A 22,648-nucleotide genomic window follows, 5' to 3' on the forward strand; every position below is an offset into this window, starting at 1 on the left:
ACTATTATCCGATACATGTCCACATGATCGCTGGATTTTACTTTGATGGTCATTTGTACTTGCAAGTTTTCACCTTACGCGGCACTTACTCCGGCGACAAATCCATAGCAAACGACCCATATTCAAGGGCGTTAAGACCGGTTGCCAACATTGGTACACAAACCACATTAGCATCCGAATACATGAGGGTGGTTGTAATAAATAATAATTATGCAAATAATGATGTGTGTTATTTTTCTTTTTTTTTTGGTTTTTTGGTAATTAGACCTTACAAGTTTAAGGTGTAATTAGCCTTAATTTATACCCTTTAATTTATTGATCCAATATGCTACTTGCACTGCACATTCACATGTGCACGAATTTTGTATCAAATACTTTAGATATTTTTTTAATAGTAATAAATCATTTATTAAAGACAAAATATATTATGCATGTCATGAAGAAAAACACTCATTTAATCTCATTTGTCAAGGAAATCTCATATAAAAAATTTCAAAAAACAATAAATAGATTTAGTATCTAATCTTTCAAAATCTCGTTTATTCATGGATACTTGCAATCTCCGTATGAAGGATCAACTGTTGTTATTACGCCAATATCCGGATTGCACGATTTTTGATAGATGTAGATCAGATCTAGAACGTAACTTGCATGACTCAACACAGTGTTGGGATCGTAACATTGACCGCCCGGTTGAACGACCCCACAGTCAAGTTCTCCACAAGCATAGTTTATAAAGCCTTGCAACTTGTCTTGAGGAGCATCCGGTTTGGCAATGCACCACGTGTCGGGTACATCCTTCTGACCACTTGGTTTCGAGTTTGTCTCGTAACCGTATACGGCACCAAATAGACAAAAAATTAAAAACAAAGACATATTGACTTTGTCCATTATATTCTTGTCTATGTGTTTTTGTTAAGGTTTTTCTTTGCAATAATGAGAAAAAAATGGACAAGTTCATTGAGTTTAAATAGTAGCTAGTTGCTACGTAAAATCAATTATATGAAACTTATATGGTAATTGATTCTAATTGTAAGTGAATATATATATTACACAGTCAGAGGATTGTGTAATATTAAAAAAAAAAAAAAAAAAATATCGAGACATAATTAAATTTAAACCGTAAGTAAAGATGAGATGAGTTTATAATATGATACTGTAACAAAATTACAACAAGGAAAACATGTATTTTTATAAGGTAAATATCTGTTTCCTAGGAAAGTCACGTACGTTTTGAGGGGAATTGATATGCAATATTAAAAAAAATTGAACGTGGATTGATTACACCTCATTAATGCAGTATTTCTTTTGTTCGATGTTACTTTACAATTTTAATGCTACATTACTTATATTTTCAAGGGTAAATTTTACTTTTCCCCCTATACTTTGTCTCGATATTATTTTACTATTTTTTACTCTCGATTGCATTAGTTTACCCCATGCGCTTAAAAAATTGTCTCAATGTGGCACTTGCCTTTAGTTTTTAGACATTTGACCTTAACACCGTTAGGTCTAAGATCTGAAAATTACAAAAAATTAAAACCACTCCTCTCAATTTAAATAATTATATACATAAATAAAAAATAAAAATAAATTGTGATTGTCGTCGTGGGCCTCGTTGTTTTGAATTTTTTGCTTTATTTTTTATGTTATTTTTTTATTTGTTTTTTTTAATAATTATTTAAACTGTGAATATGGGTGGCGTTTTTGTAATTTCAGAGCTTAGACCAAACGGTGTTAAGGTCAATCTGACAACTAACAACTGGGGGGGTGGGGAGGGGTATTTACGCCACTTTTTTGTTTTTTTGTTTTTCCTTTTGATTTTGGTTGACGAAGGAGATCGGGCTCTGCTAGTTTTGAAAATTTAAAGTGACAGATAATATATCAAATAAACATATTTTTCAAAAGTGACAATTATTATGTAACAGAGGAAATATACAATTTATATACAATATTCTAAAATCCACACATAGTTATTAGTTTTCTTAATATGTGTGCACCAACCTAAAACGTCAATTATTTTGGAATAGACGGAGTATATATTTTTCTTGTTTTGCCTGAAAATGGCAGCAAAAATGTACATCTTGCATGTGAGTCACAAATGAGTTCTTTAAAATCTTTTGTCGTTGAATTTCGATCACACGTGACTATTTTGCAGTTACACTAATAACCTATATTAATTATTATAATTTCTCTGTCTCAAAATCCTCAATAGTGACTCTAAAATAGTTCACTAAATTTTATTTTATAGACCAATTTAGAGACTCAAAATTACTATAAATTAAATAAGCTCGTCTTAAAAAAGAGGCACTATAAAATTAAATCTACGTTGATGAATTACTTTATTTTTATAATATGATTATGGCTTGATTGTTACGTTGTCCTTTTATGTAATTATTTTAGTTGCATTATACGAAATTCTCAATACAAATTTCAAAAAAACAACAAATAGATTTAGTATATAATAATACTTTTTAACCAAGGAAAAAAACCATTTATTTAGTATAGATTTTGGAGAAATTATCGAACGAGTCTTATAACTCTTACAAAATCTCTCTTAATATTCGTGAATAATCCTTCGGGAATCATGGATACTTGCAATTTCCATATGAAGGATCAATTTGTACTACCATACCAATATGCCAATCGCATGTTCGATTCTTGACGTAGATCAGATTCAGAACGTAATTTGCATGACTCGTTATAGTGTTGGGATCATAACATAGACCGCCTGGTTGAATGGCCGAACAGTCAACAACTCCACAACCATAGTTTATAAGTCCGAGCAAACTGTCTTGAGAAGCTTGTATATTGGAAATGCACCAACTGTTGGCTAATACCTTCTCACCATTTGGTTCGAAGTTTGTCTCGTAACCATACACAACAACACCAAATAAACAACAAATTAGTAACAAAGAGACATTGATTTTGTCCATTTCGATCTTGTCTAGTGTTGTTATTTTAGGTTAAGGTTTTTCTCTGCAGTGATGAAAAAAATGGACAAGTACATTGAGTTTAAATAGTAACATTAGACATATAATCTGCAAATTGTTTTTAACCAATCCAATGTGATTATATTGCATATAATCATTCTAATTTAGAAAGTCAATTATTTATGAAATTATATTGTGATTATATTCCATATAGTTATTGTAATTTAAAAGGTCAATTATTTATGAAATTAGATTGTGATTATATTCCATATAATCATTGTAATTTAAAAAGTCAATTATTTATGAAGTTAGATTGTGATTATATTCCATATAATATTGTAATTTAAAAGGTCAATTATTTATGAAATTAGATTGTGATTATATTGCATATAATCTTCTATATATAATATAAAAAGAGGATCTATGCCCTCAATGATTGACATGTGGCAAATGATGATGTCATTTGTCAAAATTGCTTAGTTGGAGTTCAATTGATGAGGTGGATTCTTCAATTGATTAGGTGGCATTTTTATTTATGGATGTTTTTAAATTTTTTCCTATTTTACATTTACACAATCATTAAATAATTACCACATGTATATATATTATCTCCGAAGTTAATATTTTATAAATTCGAAATAAAAAAAAATCTTATTTATATTTTCAGTATTTCAAAATATATTTATTGAAAAAAAATCATGAAACTCAATTTTTTTACGAATATTCAAAAAAATTTCATAAAATTTTTTTTTTTTTAAATACTAAATATTAAAATTAAGGAATATATTGTTGTTGTTTTCTTTTTTTGTTTTTTTTTTAAATTTTCAATATTTTAAAATATTCGAATATCCATTCCATTAAAAATAATAATAATAAAATGTTTTATTTTTTAATTGAACTATTTAATAAATATACAATATTTTTTGTATATAATTTTTATCGTACCATATTTCAAATTAAAAATAATTATTCTATTTAATAAATATGCAATATTTTGAAATTTGAAAATTTAATAATTTAAATGCAGTATATTTTAACAATTTAAAGCATATTTTTTGTTTTCTAAATTTTTTGTGATCTCGAGCCCGCAATTGTTAGGACAAGAAATTGTTTTCTAAATGCAGTAGTTTTAAAGTACATTTCGAAAACACTATTTATTATATAATATGTTTCAGACTATAAACCGGATTATGCATTATATTTGTCAATTACTATTTTAAATAAAATATCAAATCACCAATACAAAGGAATCTTTAATATTCCAAGATTCTTCCATATCATCTTTGATTGATTTAATTTACACTTTAATTCAAAATTGAATGGTAAAAAATAAAAATCGTATCTTCATATTTAATGTTTTTATATTGCAAGATTTTTTTCCACAAGTTATTATTTTATTTTTTTTGGGTTGTTTCCTTTATTTGTTTGATTTGATTTGATTCACTAATATATAAATCTTTTGAATTTTAAATTTTCCATAGAATTAAGTTCATTTTCAATACTATATAAACCCCTCAATGTTCATTTCATTTTTATCTACCACCATTCGATTACAAAGTGCACAATGTTCGTATTATACAGTTTCATATTACATTTTTTTTTATAATTACTTTTATATATACATATTAGTACTATTTGTATTTCTTTTTTTTGGGTTTTAATTTTAATATATTTTTTTAATTGTTTTCACGCAGTTTATTAAATAAAGTCGCGCGTTCGTACTTTATGAAGATCAAAAAAATTATTTGCGCTCATTTCAAACAATGTGTTCTTTGCAACGCGTATTTTGATCCTAATGTCGATCCATGTATGTGCGTCTCATGTAGGGAATCAATCAAAGTCGTTCCATGCTCTGGATCTTGCATTTTATGTTCCTTGAAAATATAGTATTTTTATAATTAAAAATTTACATTAACATCATTCCATGTATTTTGATATCATATTAATTTTCATTTATTTTAATTCTTGCAAATATAGTATATTTATAGACTTAAATGTTTAAACCGAATTGAAAAATTTAATTTTTATATATTATGAAATTTATATTTTTATTATTAAAATACAAAAACAAATGTATGTATATTTCATATATTTTGAAATTTTTCTAAAATTTGGATATGCATTTATTATATAAATCATTTCTCTATAATATGTATATTATATACCATAATATCATAAGTTTTTATCATTTCAATATATGATAATAACATAACAAGTTGAGTTTATTGCGAGATTTTTTGATAATATATACGAATTGCATAATATAAACTATACATGGTTTTCATATTTTGCATGATATTTATTAGTATGTCTGAGTCATTTCCATATTTTATAATATATATTGTACACGTTTCTTCCATTTAATGTTTCATGAATTATTTAATTAATAAAACTAATTTCTTTTATTCTAATTTTTTTTAATTTCTGATCTAATTAGTTCTATTAATATTTTTTCAAGTCTTCCAATATTTTAGAATGAAAATAATTCGTGTTATAAATTAAAATCACGTAAAAATTCAAAATCCGAAAGTAAATTTGAAATTTGAAATTGCATATTAAAATTAATATCATCTAATAATTATTGTAATGCAATAATTATTTAAATATACATACTATTAATTTTCTTTTATTTAATTTCTGATAAAATTAGTTCTACTACTATCTTATGCATTTTTATATTTTAATGTAACAAATTAATCAATTATCCGGATTTCAAATTTTATAAAATTTGAATATTTAAGTTTTCCTTTTAATATGTTGCCAAAATACTCTCCCAATTAATTTAGACTTTGAATGATTACTTATTTATGATAATTCTTTTAGTTATCCAATTTTGGTAAAAAAAAAAATCCAATCAATGGCATATGGGGCATGTGTATATTCAGTTATGGTATCCGATTTTGATTTGAGTTGAGTTTTGGAACCAATATGATATATGTATATTCAGTTATGTATTCTATTTAATGATTTTGTTAATATTCCATTACTAAAATCCGAAATGTGAGGACTTTTGATCATATTTTTTTTATTATTTTTTCGTTTCACTTTTATTGCCGCCCATGACCAATTAATTTGAAATTTGAATTCATAAAATTTCCTAAACGATATATCCTAATCAAAATTATATAATCCCCATTCATTTTATTCACACTACCCCAACCATTTTCTACACATAGTATAATGTACATTACATTGAATTTGATTTTTTTTTTTTTGTTTATATTTTTTGTGCATTTTTCTTCTCTTATTTTTTGTTGGTATTTATATGTTTATGTTTTCGTAATTTTTTATATATGTTTTTAACTCCATTTGATATTTCTATTTAGTTAAATAATAACATGTTATATGTTTTATGTTTTTCTTGCAGAGTATTTTCACGAATCCAACTTCGATCATACATAATTCATCGAAACGGGGTTGCTTACATTTTTTATTCACAATTATTTCTTTTATTATTCAATAATTTTTATAATACGAATATTTTATTATATAGTTTTCTAAAAAAAAAAATTAATTTTCTATTTATTTATTTGTATCATTAACACAATTTGATATATGATTTGTTTTTTTTTTGTTATATAGAAGTGACAAAATTTAGCCACTTAGTTGAGGCGAAATCATGTGCACTTGTGCAACTATTGAAAAATAGGCAAAAATATATAGTGGAATTACCCAGTTACGTTGTTTGAGTGGAAAATACAAAGCATACAGGTACATATACAAATTCACAGAATAAATGAGACTATAAAGAAATTAGAAATGCAAAATGGGATTCAAGGAAGTTTGACTGCAACATTATAGTTGTATGAAGTATGAACGCCATTGACCCATTCTTTAATTTGGCAAAGCTACTATTAGGCTTATCTTCCCATTTTTTTAGTAGGTTACAAAATTTTATATAAGTGTTTGCCGCACTTTGATTATTCATGGTAAATAGTTTTAACATTATATATTATCCCAATCGATTAAGACAAGTCTTTCGTATATACGTCAATTTTTTTGTCTACATGATTCAATTTTAAAGAATCTATCACATTAAATGATATATTGTATTATAAATTTTGTTAGTATCTCTATTCACTTAATAATGTTTCGATGAGAATTACTATTTCCTTACATTCGTTTGACATTCACTCGTCATTATCTACTTTCTGTTTCCTTTATTTTTGTCATGTTTGTTATCAATATATTCCAATCAATTTACATATTAATTTATTTTAACTTTGTCAAAAATATTGATATGAATTTGATATATTCAAATCTTATTTTCAAAACTATACGAGTTTTTAATTTTTTTATTTCCTCAAATTATATTTTTTTAATTACCTTAAATGGATAGATTATTTTAATATGTCCTCCCAATCTTATATATTTATTTGAACTTATGAATATCAAGTTTTAATTAGTTGACGTGATAAATTACATAAATACGCAAAAAAAAAAAAAAAAAAAAATCATTGATTATAATTAGAAGTGTTTTAATCTTGCCTTCATGATCCGAATAGCATAATGTGTTTTGGTATAAATAAAAATTGCGTGAGTTTATTTAATACGCTAATTTTTCAAATAAGCATGTGACATCATCAAACAACAATCAATACCTTTTGTATTACTCTCCTCATAAAAGTGAAAGAAATTTTAAATATAAAATAGTGTGTTATATTCATATTATAAGAAAGGAAATTAGATTAATTGAAATTTTAAATATCATAACTGTTTTTATAAATGATCTTTTATTATCAAAATTATTGTAGGCATGATAAATAATGAATTGCAATACAATACTACGTCCGAGAAATTTAATTTGCATATAACCAAAAAGGACAATAGGCATGATTTATATTATACTAATCTATATAAAATATTTTAAAAAAAATTATTGCCTTAACGAATGACATGTGTCAAGATGCTTATGTCAAACTTTGAAATCGCTTAGTTGAACTAAATTGCTTATGCATTTTAGTCAATTAATTATTTGTCAGCTTTTATTTTTGTATAATTAAATTGTTTCCTACTTAACTTTTGTATATACATATTCTTTTATGAATTTTATATTTTATAAATTCAAAAAATATTATCTTATTTAATTTAATGTTCCGAGAAACGTAATTTTTAATGTCTTTTTTTTGTATTATTTTTTAATTTAAATATTTACGTTAATAAAATTTTAATTGAGACATACATTTGAATCATTTATGTCCAATTATATAACAATATATATTTTTTTGGTAAAATTTATACTCCTCCCATTCAGAGTTAATGCTTTTAGGAAAACCGATATGCTATTGGCGCCCAATTGAAATTTTTGAATTTTGAAATCTTATATTTTCTACCATCTACATGTACTACATGCACACTTTATGGTAGTCCGTAAGTATTTTGGTTTGTTTAATAATAAAGTATGAGTACGATTATAAGTATAATTTTGAGTACGAATATAAGGATTACTATCAGTATCAGTATTAGTATCGGCACCGATATCGGTATCGGTAACGGGATCGGTATCAGCATTAGCATTACTTTTATCATTATCATTAGCATCACCATTAACATTAGTATCAGTATCAGTATTAGTATTAGTATTAGTATTAGTATTAGTGTTAGTATCAGTATTCACATTAGTATTAGTATTGGTATTAGTATTAATATTAGTGAATATAATATGTATCAATATATGTATCACTATTATCGTTATTAATATACTATTAGTATTAGTATTAGTATTAGCATTAGTATTAGCATTAGCATTTGTATTAGTATTAGTATTAGTATTAGTATTAGTATTAGTATTAGTATTAGTATTAGTATTGATATTAGTATTAATATTAGTATAATTAGTATAATTAGTATTAGTATTAGTATTAGTATTAGTATTAGTATTAGTATTAGTATTAGTATTAGTATTAGTATTAGTATCAATATTAGTATTACAAGTTGCATGGACAATTATATATCGTAATGCAGAGAATAGAGTATGGGTAGCATAACGAAATTTATCAAGCTGGAATCAGGCGAATAATGTTATTAACAATTTTGTCTACAAGGAGGGTTTATAAGTGATTATGAAGGTATAGCACAAAATTTTGTGATTTTATAACAAAAAACTTTATCTCTAATGTACATTAGTGCCGCTCCAATGAATTTTTTTAATCTAGGTAATTTTATATAAATTGTATTTATTTTACATTTTTAGGTGATTTATTATTCAGTAATGTGTACGACTGAGAGAATATGAACAATTCAAAATGTGTAGGTTACTCACAAGGTATTAGATGAGTTGTAAAGGATTTCAATGCATGTATAAAATATCACTTTGATAACTAAATTTCATGTTAAGGATTCGAGTGCATTGGGCGAGATAGTTTTACGATTTGGGTCAGATGAGGTATTGTATATTTTATATCACAAGTATTTATTTTATATTTTATTTTATTATTATTTTTGTTTAAGTTTTGTATTTAAATCAGATGGAATGGATATTTTTTTTTTTTGGACTATATCATATTATATATCAATTAATTAAAGTTTTTACTATATTATTTTATTTAAATGTATTTTCATTGTTCGTGACCGTAGCTTCGTGTTATATTGTACCAACATTCAGATTAATGTACAAGAGTGGTCCATTCATTCGATTCCCCACTTGGAGTTGGTTGTGGCATTTCGGCGTGGATGGTTTGTACAAGATTGCCATTTTATATTTATGTAGACTTTTTGGTGATGATATAAAATACGAAATTGTTATTTTTTGTTCGGTCGTATTCGACTTAAATCCTCGACTTTTTTTAGTTCGGTGATTTAGAATAATTTCTTTTGATCTAAAATTTGATTCCGTGCATCGCACGGGTGAGATACTAGTTATAATTTAAAAAGTCAATTATATATGAAATTAGATTTTTGTGATTATATTGCATATAATCATTGTAATTTAAAAAGTCAATTATATATGAAATTAGATTGTGATTATATTGCATATAATCATTGTAATCTAAAAAGTCAATTATATATGAAATTAGATGGTTATTGGTTATAATTGTGAGTAAATATATTACACAATATGATCAAATTTAATACCTAAAGTAAAAATGAGATGATAACTGCATATGAATAATCAAATTTTCAGTATTTTACAGTGTGTCGAATTATTGTATATCGAATTAGGAGGTAGTATTTTAGATTTATTTTGAATTAAATACGAAAAACGTAAAATAGCTGTGAGTTTAAGTGTTAAAGTTTATGGACTCTCGAGTTTTTTTTTTTTTTTGTGGCCAAATTTATTTTATCCCATTATATACTTATGAAAGTATAACGGAGCCTCGTTAAAAACCTTGTGGTCCTACAAATTAAAAGGAAAAGAGTAACCTTAAGAAGACTGGGATAAAAATGGACAATAAATAGCCCTATAACAATCTATTACAAAATAACCCCTAAAGTGGGTTATTTTAGTCTATTTGCCCCCCTAAAAAAAATAAAAATGCCCACTTATAATGCATAATTTTTTTCATATGCTGCGGGTGTTGGTGAGCCCAATCGGCTAGGCAATCCATGTGTAGGCTTGGGGGGGCTCCCGCCCCTGCAGAATTTTTTATTTTTTTTTGCCAATTTTCTGTTAATTTATTTTATTTTATTTTGGTATTTGTCTATTCATTTATAGACTTTGGCCCCCCCAAGATTTAAATTTTATACATTTTAGTCCATAAAAAATATTTTTTTTCCTTCTCTTAGTTCACCACCATATTTTGCCCCACCCTCCACACCCATACAAAGGTTTCACATTCATAATTTACTTTTATTTATATATTGTTGGAAATGCAATCTGTAAATAGACTTATATTTTAGTTTCTACATTTTCGAGGGATGATGTAGTAAAATTACGCCATGGGAAACATACAATTTTCATCCCTCAAGTTTGCACTGATTTCATATTTGGTCCTCATGTTCACAAAAAATACATTTGGTCCCTTATGTTTCAATAATTTAACACTTTTGGTCATTTCCGTCAGTTTACCGTTTGTTCGTCACTTAAGGTAATCATGGGAATTGAACACGCTTGATTCCATTAGTACTAACGGGAAATTGACAAAGGACTAAAAGTGTTGATTTTTTTAAACATGAGGGACTAAATGTACTTTTTTTAAAACATAGGAGATCAAATATTAAATAGATGTAAAATTAAGGGATGAAAACTGTATTTTTCCCATTACGCCGCCATTCAAATAAACATATTTTCAGTTATCGAACAAACTTAGAAATAAAATTGATAATATTTATTATTGATATTGGTATTAATATATCGAAGCGATACAAAATACATGAAATCATGTACGTACACACATACAAACATTTACCAGCTATACGATTTCTCCATGTCATTACCCAAACCATCTCCGAAATAGATACCATCATTTTGAACCCCCCAAAAGCACACGCGCGTAGAGCACCTATCTCTCCATTCCGATTTATAAACATCGAACATCAAATATTTCGAACCCCATCGAATACGACAAAAGAATAAGGTGTTGTGGAAAATACTTTCGCAAAACGACCAGTTAAATTCGTTGTTTAAATGAGGGATCGTATGATTTCCGAGATCATCGTTTCCAGATTCGCAGTGCACCGATACCGGTATCTTAGAAGTCGGGATGAGGTAATTGATTACATGAACCTCGTATTCGTGAGAAAACGGACATTTTTTCGACGTTGTTTCTTGGAAAGAAAGAGTTGATAGTAGAATGAGCAAGGGTAAAAGGTTTTTCTTCATCAAATGAGCCATTTTTTTATTTTTATTTTATTTTATTGTGTGCTAGCTATAAATTATATAATGAGATAATTATACTTGCATTAGTAGAAAATTTTGGAAACGATAAAAAAATATTATCCACAAAAGTAAAATCAAATATTGCGTTGACCTTATGTGATTGATAATTGGTCATGATATATTCATATATAAAAGAAATAAATTATGTTTCAATGATAATTTAAAAGGGTTATTTTTGCAATCTAGAGCTTAATTAGTTGTATTGGATTGGCAAAAAATCATGATTATGTCATTAATTGATCATGATTTTATATTCTTTTAAATTTAAAAAAAAAGTAGTCCAAGCCTGATTTATAAAATCATAGTACAAATTATACATTTTTATGGAGATCTCAAAATAAATAAAAATTCACAGAATAAAAAATCGAATTAAATCAAGATTACGTACCAAAAATAGAGTATGTAAATTAGGAGTGTTCGTGTGAAATACTTCTTCATGTTCATAACTCAGTGAGTTGAGTTTGAAACTGAAAAGAGGTTGAAATAGGGAAATTTACAGTTTCCATTCCTCAAATTTGCAACGATTTCACATTTTGTCCCTCGTGTACACAAAAAACACATTTGGTCCCTCATATAGTCATACTTCACTAATTTGACACTTTTGGTCATTTTCGTCGATTTACTGTTAATCCGATTCACTGTTAATCCATCAGATACGGTAGTGATGGGAACACGTTCAATTCCGTTAGTTTCAGCGGAAAATTGGCGGAAATGACTAAAAGTGTTGAATTTTTGAAATATAAGGAACCAAATGTGTTTTTTGTGAACATGGGGACCAAATGTGAAATTGGAGCAAACTTAAGGGATGAAAACTGTAATTTTTTCCGGTTGAAATATACATATATATATTTTTTTTTTTGGCCAAAAAAAATTTATTATTCAATTATCTGTAAAAGTTTGGGGCCTCTTTAAGACCTTATGGGCCTACACAAGAACAACAAGTGCCCCTACAATAGCAAAAAAATTCCATGGAAGCTCCTAAGAAACTATTACACAATAGCCCCACAGATGGGTGAAAAAGAAAATCGAAAAATCCTAAGAAAAACTAATATCTTCTGAAATCGCCAAAACGACGCCAAAAATGGGCAGAAATGCATATATGCATAATGCCAGCCACCCTTCGCGATGGATTATCACTGCGCCATCCAAATACATGCTCATCTCCTATATCTCACAAATGCCAATCAACCTCTACGGAAAACGAGGAACCTCCGCTCGATCGACGAAGAACATTTGTTTCTGCACCGGGGAAGGAATATCCTGTACTCTGATAAAATCATTTCTGCATGTCCACATATCCACCGCGATATTTTGCTCCCTGTACGTATATATATGAACGCTACCAATAGCCGAAAAACTTTGATGAATCACAAGCTAACCAATACATTTTTCTAGAGCCATTGCTATCCCATAAGAAAGCACACAAAATCGACTCTATCCATTTTAAAACTCGATTTAGTAAGAACCACAACACAAGACAACGTATGTATGGGGATATTGGATAAAATAGCTTTAATGCGCGTGATCTTCCCACCGAAGGATAAAAACTTAGACTTCCGATCACCCCTCTATCTTCCTTGTAATTTTTTTGTTGAGGTCCTCAAAATAAACCTATTTACCTCTCCCTTGAAATAATGGCGCCCCGAGGTATGTAAGAGGCAATTGTTTTGCACTACAGAAGAGTTGAAATATCGAACGCGTGCTATAGAAGGAAAATAGATGTATACGTCCTGCAAATGATGGTCTAGCTGTTGGAACAAATGAACTTGTGACAATTGATCCAAGTTCGAATTCAGTTGACCCAGTTTGGGACAACTTATGGCCATTTTTACAATTTCTTAAAAGTTAGAAACATGTTTGAGTAGCAAAATTTCTAATATTTTTGTTGATTCCCTGATTATTAACATGATTTAATGATCAATTGCAAATTGATAGTAAAATTTATTTCGAATATGTTTGCATGAAAATATATAAATTTTTTTTATATATAAATAAAACTTATATATGTTTATACAACATATTTATAAATATACCCCTATACTTTTACTATTTACACGTTTCCCTCAAACTCTGATATCCCCATTTTTGGGATATGCCGTTTCTCCGAATCCGTTTCCCCATTTCCCCGTATTACCGTTTCCGTTTTCGTGCTACATAGCCATGAAGTCATTTTTTTAATTAAATTATAGCCAAAAAAAAAAAAGCAATTTACCTCAAAATCCAATTCCCGGTGGGCAGCATGCAACAAACTAACATTTTAGATGGACAATATGCATACAATATTTTAAAGGGGGTAATGTGCAACAAAAAATAATACTTTAAAGGTACAACCGACAACGTGCAACCAAAATACTCAATTTCGAGTAATAAACCATTGCAATTCGGCTATCGGGACAACGTGCAACAAAATTAACATTTTAAAAGGGGGACTCACTTTTTTCTTCGATGGGTCAAAGTGAGAAAATTGGAAATTAATAGGGGTAGAAGTGCAATTTGTCCCAATTTTTAACTACAGTTGCAATTAATTGACCTTATACCCAATTAACGATCTAGGTCAGCATATCGGTTGTAGGTACTAATAACCCCCAAATTAATTCAAAATCTTACCGCCATTTCTAGGGTTTCAAACCCAATCAGCTTAATGAGATCTCGTATGAACAATCTTACTGCATTGAATTGAATATGTATGACTGGCGGTCGCCGGCGAATGCGGCACTTCCGTAACCTTTGACGAGAGTGGGTGGCGCGTCTAGGCAGCTGAAAATCGGGGTGGAGCTGCGGTGGCTTACGGCGGTGCTCTTGCTAGAGATTACTAGCAGCAGCTCACGGTGGTGGTGGATTTCGTCGACGGCAAGATAACTGCTCAAATTGGTGAGTATCAAGGTACAATTAAGATAATAGGAAAATGGCAATGAGTTTTTACTTATTCAGTGGTGAATTTTTGATTTATTTATTTATTTTATTTTTGAAGATTAAATAATATCTGGATTGATACCATGTTTGAGATAATTAAATTGAAAGAAATTAAGGAAGGAGAATGCATTTCGTATTTCTTGATAAATAACTTTATTGTGAGAAATGGATATTTGTATACAATAGGTATTAATTAATCCTCATTTTCTACGTAAAATAAGAAAACTATCCAACGTGCTACCGTGAAACCTACCTTCGTATATGGAGCAAAGCAGCTCATATTTCAACATTATTATGTAACAAAGTCTTGGATTGAAGTTTTCAACTCTCGTAGTACTCTTGAAATACTTATCGAGTTTCGTGCTTTCCGATCCAAGACACGATGTCACTGAGAATGTATCTTTCTCGCTATTACGTATCTTTTCAAGAACGTTGCGATCTGTGTCTATAATACGAAATTGGTGTCTTGCACATTCTATCTCGTCAAAATCACATGTAATTGATAATGCACAAAAATTTCTTGAAATGGGTTTTTCGTGAATTTATAATTAATTTGTGACAATGTGTTGTGGTACATCTTATAATTATATAACTAAATATTATTGGAAGGCATTTAATGTTTTGAAAATGAGAGTTGTGACTTTTGAAACCGGCAATTGATTAGAATCTTATTTCTCTCCTTCCCTGCTTGATTTCCATTTTTTTGGGTTAAAGGCTTACCTTTTTTAACCATGTTATTTAATATAATGTACAATTCTTGAAAATGCAGTCATATACGAAATAGACGGAACATTTCTTAACTGGTGCTGTTTGGAATCCTACGGTATTATGTCCGTCACTTTGTCTTTTTAGTGCATTATATTTTATGTATTCGGACATTGATATACATAAAAATGACAAAGCGTAATGAACATAATAAATTGATTTAATGCAGTGTATGCATAAGGAAGAAAGTCGTCTTGTAGAAATTTAGCAAGGTGCGGTACAAATTTTAAAAAAAGAATGTATTTTAAGATGTCCTCACCAATTTCGTTAAATTCATATTAGATTTTAGTTGTCTCCCATCTTCTATAATGGTTAGTCGTTAAGAAAATTGATATAACTTTATTGTTTTATATTATTCTTCTTTCAATTTTGTAGTATTCGAAATAAGACTGTGATTTGAATTCTCTGATAAAAATGAAAATGGTAAGATAGATTCTGAACAAAATTACTTTTTTAGTCCCGACAGGAAGCAGTAAATTTTGCAAGTTAACCTTTGTTGATTTCGACAATTTCACACAAGTTAAATGGAATGTTTTATTGATAACCATAAATCTGTCAAGATTACGTGACATAAACACTCGTTGAATCAAATCATCATCAGATTGTTATTATTTGAAGTTCGTGTGTTACCGAATTCCGCCAATTAAGTTTAAAATTGCAACAAATGATGTTACTTATTGCATGTGTGAAAATTTCAAAATCCGTGATTTTTCTTACTGATCACAAAATCACAGGCATTTTAGGATTCGATTAGTAAATTAATCTTCTATGAACATTGGACTTACTGGATTTCCACAACTATTTTAAGTTCTCGGAAAATAAATCGAATGCTTGAGTGGGGTATTCGTATAATATCAGAAAATAGCATAGGTGTTCAATATAGCTACATCACCTCTAATATATACGTGTCGTGTTCAGAATATTCTTTAGCACACAGATTTTGATCGGAAAATCGAGGGCCATAAAATAAATTATAGAAACACCGAGGCAGAACGTAGTGACGTAATAGGGAGGTCGTCACTCACTATACTAATTTCCGTAAAATTCCAAAGTTACCTAACGTTAGCTGAAGTATATCTCAGCAAAACCACGATATTAGTGTGATGTTATGTGACCTAACTTTCTGTTGCAATTTTTTTGTCGTAATTTCCTCGCTAGTAAATGCCTCTTTTTGCACGTTCTGTATCAATGCACCGCTCATCGAAGAATCGGGAAAAAAGTCGATAATACCCTTGTCTCTAATCACCTCACGCCTAGGAAATCTCGCCTTTAGAACAAAATTTCATTTACTATTTTCCGGGAATTATGTTCTCACCGCATGACGTGGAATAGGAGCAAATGCGAGGTGTCCATTTTCGAATACGACCATAAAACGATTCACCTAACTTCAACCGAAAAATTAAATAAAACCATCCAAGTTTACAATCACATATTACATATTTTTTATACGATGCTCTAGCACCCTCCATGGGGCAATCACAATCCAAAATGGAAGGCGAAAGCAGTGAAGTTCACGAATTCCCGGAAGAAATAATCGAGGAAATTCTCAAAAGACTCCCGGTGAAGCCTCTCGTGAGATTCAGGTGCGTTTCGAAATCGTGGCTCTCGATAATCTCGAGCCCTGTTTTCATCAAGCTCCATCTCGACACCTCACTGAAAAACAACACCACGCACTCACACACTCGTCTCATATGCGTATCCGCCGATCCACAAAACCACTTCAGAATTTTCCCTCTCCGTCACTTGATGGATGAAGAAGAAACCGAAACCGAAACCGAACCGATCACTTCGGTTTCTTACAACGCTGGTTATCCAGACGTACCCATGCGGATAGTCGGCTCTTGTCGCGGCATGGTTTGCGTCGCCTTGAACGAAGAGAAGTTCTACTTGTGGAACCCTTCAATCAGGAGGCAAATACTTTTGCCCCCTTTAAATATCCGCCCTGAATTCGATTTCTATATGAAAGATGGGTTCGGTTACGAAGAATTCACCGACGATTATAAAGTCGTCGCTATTTTGTTCTGTAATTCCCATGCAGGTCCTTTCAAAGTCGAGATTTTCAGCCTAAGGGCGAACGCGTGGAAGAGAATCGAGGATTTCAAGTACGGGAATCCGTTGGATAATTCTGGTGTGTGCTTGAACGGTAAGCTCCACTGGCTAGTGGACGAGGATAGTTACCCAGGTATTGTTTCTCTTGATTTGTTTACCGAGGAATACGCGAGAGTGGGCCCGCCGTATAACGCGTCAGACAATACTTGCGCGATTGTGGAGTACGACGAGCCTTGTCTGACTTTAGGGTTGTTCAATGGATGTCTGTGTATGTTGTCCGATGACCATAGAACGAATATGGATTTATGGGTTATGAAGGATTACGGGGTGGTGGATTCTTGGGATAGGGTGGTTAGGGTTTCGCATTTGGGTAATCCCGGTTTTTACCCTCACGTGTTGAGGGTAATTGCATTGGACGAGGATCGAATATTGTTCTTGTACGGATGTGTTGTAGTTGTTTACTCTTTGAAGAATTGTTCGTACTGGTACCCTCCTACTGATAGTGTGGCTGCAGTTCAGCACGCGGATGTGTTTGTGGAGAGCCTCATTTCGCCTTGTGCTTATGAGGCGAACCGTATGTAAAAGAATTTTTTTTTTTTTTTTGTAATGATTTTCTTGCTTTTTAGTGTGTTCGTGGTGTTTCGACTGTGTTTTTCAGCTTTGGTAAAGCTTTGGAATAAATGTACTATTTTGCTTTGGTTTAAATCTATTTTTTGTTTAATTCTTGGTTTTGTTTTTTTTTTCTAGTGATGATACTACTAGTGCATGCTTTGTTAGTTGCGTGTAAGGTGGTGTTTGCAAAAGCTTTTATAAACAGATTCCGAGTTTTTTTTTTTTTGTTTTTTTGTCCGTAATCTAATTATAGGAGCAGCAAAATGAACTTTTGCTTTTGTTTATCTTAAATCAAGTTGTCTGAAGCTATAATTTGAAAGTATTAAACAAAAAATAGATTTAATACTTTGTAATTTTTTTAACCAGCGAAAGAAATACAAAATTTTGGAGAAACTATCGAATTAGTCTTGCTATTCTTTCAAATTCTCGTTTATTCTTGAATCTTGCTTCGTGGTCATTAATACTTGCAATCTCCATACGAAGGATCAACAGTTGTTATCATGCCCAAAGCGGGATCGCATGAATCTTGAATATAATAGATAAGATCTAGAACGTAATTGGCATGACTCACTACAGTGTTGGGATCGTAACACGGACCGCCTGGTTGAATGACTGAACAATCAACAATTCCACAACCATACTCGATAAATGCTTGCAGCTTGTCTTGAGGAGCATTTGGTCGGGAAATGCACCAATCGGTAGCTTGCTTCCGACCATTTAGTTTGGAGCTTGTCTCCGAACCATATACAACACAAAAAATGCAACAAAATAAAAACAAAGACACAACATTGATTTTGTTCATTGCAACTTTGTCTATATATTGTTACTTTTATTCTTTGCAATAAAAAAAAATTGACAAGTCTATTGAGTTTAAATAGTTACTACTTGCTATGTAACGACGCAATCTGCAAATTACTTTACCTCAATTATATGAAAATTTGATTGGTCATATATCCATATAAGCCACAAAAGAATATATTGAGTTGACCTGTGATTAATTGGTCATATATCCATATAAGGCACAAATTATGTTTCAGCTTAATTAGTTCTATAAATTGTCAAAATAACGATCAAGATTTATGGAGGAAAATCTGGAATATCAGTAATTTACAATGTGATTTTAATTCATACAATTTACAATTTTCTAAATAAAAGAAAATGATTGTGTACTGAATCGGAATATATAGTATATAAATAGTAATATTAAAGCAGAGAATATGTTTTTTTTCTTTTTTGTTTTTGTTTTTGTCAATATGTTGTAGTAGCCTGAGTTATACAGTATTATATATTTTTTTTGGTAAATACCACTTAATCCCTGTGGTTTGAGTTTTGTGCATATGCCCTCCTAGTACTTTCAATATGAGCATAAGAACCCTTGTAGTTCGAATTTTGTGCACGTGACAGCCTTAACTCTCTTATGGTATTCGACTTGGTAAATAATCATGTTCAGTATGAATTGGACATCTTGAAAAGTACAAGGGGTTATATATTTATATTAAAATATAAGGAGATCATGTGCTATGTTGAAGTACAAGGAAGTCATATGTACAAAGTTCAAACCATTGGGGGTATGTGCTATTTACCGTAATATTTAACTATTCTTCATCTAAGCTAATCAATAATGGGTAAATTACGGCCAATCCCCCCGATCTGAGATCAAATTATGAAAAAATTCCTCTTATTAGGATAATTACAACCACCACTCAACTATGAATCTTCGTACAAGTTCATCATTATCGTGTCAAATTCAACTAAATCTTTTAGATTCCATGAACTGTTCTCTAGTTTGTACTCGTTTTGTGCAAAAATTCAGTTTCTGATGTGCCACGATCTGATATTTACAAGCCAAGAAACCCATCTTTTGATCATCTTGTTTCAAAGTGTGGAGTTAGAATGGATAAAACGAGTATAAACTGGAGAATATACCATATAATTTAGAAGATTACACTATATTAACACCGTAATTGTGGACGTGTAAGAAGATTTATAGTTGAGAAAGGTGATTGAAATTATTCAAACAAATCAGAAAGGTCGCCGTAATTTACCCATAAATAATTCAACGAAATCAAAGTATCAAACCATTGGAAAGAAATCTCCCTATCGTTTTCTTACTCAAGTATTTATGCATTTAACATCATCAAACCATACTCTAAATCAAGCTTCAAAATATACTAAGAATTATATTCATAGTCCACAAAATTACAATTGTTGTGTGCACAAAATCTAAACAAATGGAGATTGGCAAAGAAGGAATTTTGGATAATTACATTAGTGTCAACAAATGGGGGCAGTTCTGCTATTTTCATTTTTTTAGCTTTGTTAGGTAGCTTTATATTTATTTCATTTTAGCCCCATCTTAGGGCCTTTTTGTATTAGAAAGGTTAGGGCTGCCCTGGACTTTTTATTACCATTGTAGGGATACTCTTTTACCTTGTGTAGGCCCACAAGATTTTTAACGAGGCCCCAAGTCTTCCGATAATAATGGAATATTAAAAAATTTCGGCAAAAAAAAAAAAAAAAAAAAAATCCACAGAAGGTAACTAAAATTTCTCCAGAGAACTAAAATAATAATAACTATTAATAATATCATTATCAAACTCATAATCACAGGGAAATTAATAATTATAATTTGGCTAGTCTTTGAATGAAATCTTTATCAAATAAATAGGTTAAAAGTGACATAAGTGTACCCTTGAAAATTATTATGTTTGTTGTTTTGAGCGGAAAATAAACTACATAATTACAAAATTTATATATTCTTCAAATTAGTATATGTATTACTAAGAATTGACTTTAAATTTGAACATTCTATTCATTTGTATTAAATTAGAATTAGCTTTAAATTAATGCAAAAATATTCTTTGGGCATTCTTAAATAAAAAAGACATTGTGGCCGAATATTTGGATTGAGAAAAGGATATGAGGTGCAATTACAAAATAATTTGTAATATTGGGGTGCGTTGGCCAAACTTATGGCTCCAAAAAGGACAATATTATTATTCTTTTCGTTTTACGAAATATTATTAGGCACTCATGGCCAAATTGGAAGGGATACAGGACAAAAACGACAATCTTATTCAGTACAAATTATTGTAAATACTATTTTTTTAAATTCTCTCTTTTTTGTGAATCTTCTCACACGATCAAATGATTATAATTATTATTTTTTTAAATTCTCTCTTTTTTGTGAATCTTCTCACGCGATCATGAATATTTGCAACTCCCGTATGAAGGGTCAATGTTTATTATCATCGCAATAGACAGATCGCACGATCCTTTATACCTGTAGATTTGATTTAGAGCGTAATCTGCGTGACTAATGATAATGATGGGATAGTAACAAGAACCACCTGGTTGAATGGCTGAACAATCGATCACCCCACACGCATAGTCAATAAATTCTTGCAACTTTTCATCAGGAGTACTTATTTGAGCAATGCAGTACGATTTGACTTGCTTGCGGCCAATTGGTGCAGAGTTTGTCTCAAAACCGTGTACAACGCAAAAAATGCAAGAAATTAAAAGCAAAGAGACGTTGATTTTGTTCATTGGACCCTTGCCTTCGATTTAATTTTTATTAAGGTTCTACTTTACGTAATGAAAAAAAAGGACAAGTCGACGCGTTTAAATAGTTGCTAGTTGCTAGTTTAACCGAATGAATATGATTGCAAATAATAATTGTAATAAAAATAATATGGTAGTATATAATTTTGTAAGTGAATGTATATTGCAACAATTAATCAGAGGATCGTGTAATATAACCATAAAATTTAGTAATATAATTAAATTTAATACCTAATTTAGAAAAGGTTGATGATTTTATATAATCATATGTAACAAAATTACATCCAAAATAATAATCTCTTTATTTTTATGAAGTAAGTGCATATCTTTATTTGTGCGGTCAAAGATACTAACAACGCAAAAGGAATAATTCAAAAGAAAACAATTAGAGGATTTTTTTTTTTTTTTTGCCAATAAGCCCACCTATTCAACATGTATTACAAGTAGAGGCAAATCTAATATCTACGATCAAATTACCCTCAATCCCAACAATCCAGATTTGATTTTTTTTTTTCTGCCGAAGACTGGCAGCTGACCGGAGATCAACGACAGTCTCCGGCATTAGATTTTTTTTTTTTTGAAATTTGTTTTTGCCACTGCTGACTGGTGATCAACGTTGGTCTCCATCGTTGATCTTTCTTTTTTCAAAAGAAAAAATAAATATAGTCGGTGACGACGGTCAAAGCTGATATACACAATACTATTATTGTGGTCAAAGCTGATCTACACAATATTACTGTACTCTTAAGTAATGTTATTGACAACCAGAGTAATATTATTTTTTTGACTTTTTTGTGTGTTGATTGGTCAACATAATAATATTATTGTGTTACACGATAATATTATTTTGTAATAGAAGAATATTGTTGTTAGTAATAATATTATTGTGTTACGCAATAATATTTTTTAGGGTAAAAAGCATTTTACCCCCTGGACTTTGGGGTGTTTTGCACGGCGCCCCCCCAGCTTACAAAATTTGCATGTTTTTACCTGA

General features: G+C 29.8%; 2 protein-coding genes across 2 annotated transcripts; one reads left to right on the forward strand and one right to left on the reverse strand.

Annotated features, from left to right (window-relative positions):
- Positions 1–543: 543 nt before the first annotated feature.
- LOC105964216 (glucan endo-1,3-beta-D-glucosidase) lies at positions 544–891 on the reverse strand. Its single transcript, XM_012988745.2, has one exon. The coding sequence runs from the start codon at positions 889–891 to the stop codon at positions 544–546; it is 348 nt and encodes a 115-aa protein (XP_012844199.2).
- A 13,417-nt stretch (positions 892–14,308) lies between these two features.
- On the forward strand, positions 14,309–18,199 carry LOC105964223 (F-box/kelch-repeat protein At3g23880). The gene has a single exon (XM_012988751.2). It carries the CDS (start codon positions 16,897–16,899, stop codon positions 18,058–18,060), a length of 1,164 nt encoding a protein of 387 aa, XP_012844205.2. The 5' UTR covers positions 14,309–16,896; the 3' UTR covers positions 18,061–18,199.
- The last annotated feature ends 4,449 nt before the right edge of the window (positions 18,200–22,648 follow it).

Source organism: Erythranthe guttata, chromosome 7 (assembly GCF_056151865.1).
Source record: "Erythranthe guttata isolate IM_541 chromosome 7, IM_541, whole genome shotgun sequence".
In the NCBI taxonomy this organism is placed as follows: Eukaryota; Viridiplantae; Streptophyta; class Magnoliopsida; order Lamiales; family Phrymaceae; genus Erythranthe; species Erythranthe guttata.

What these genes read in the sequence shown, in the direction of transcription:
- LOC105964216 (XM_012988745.2), bottom strand. Translation starts at nt 891, where the DNA reads ATGGACAAAGTCAATATGTCTTTGTTTTTAATTTTTTGTCTATTTGGT.
- LOC105964223 (XM_012988751.2), top strand. Translation starts at nt 16,897, where the DNA reads ATGGGGCAATCACAATCCAAAATGGAAGGCGAAAGCAGTGAAGTTCAC.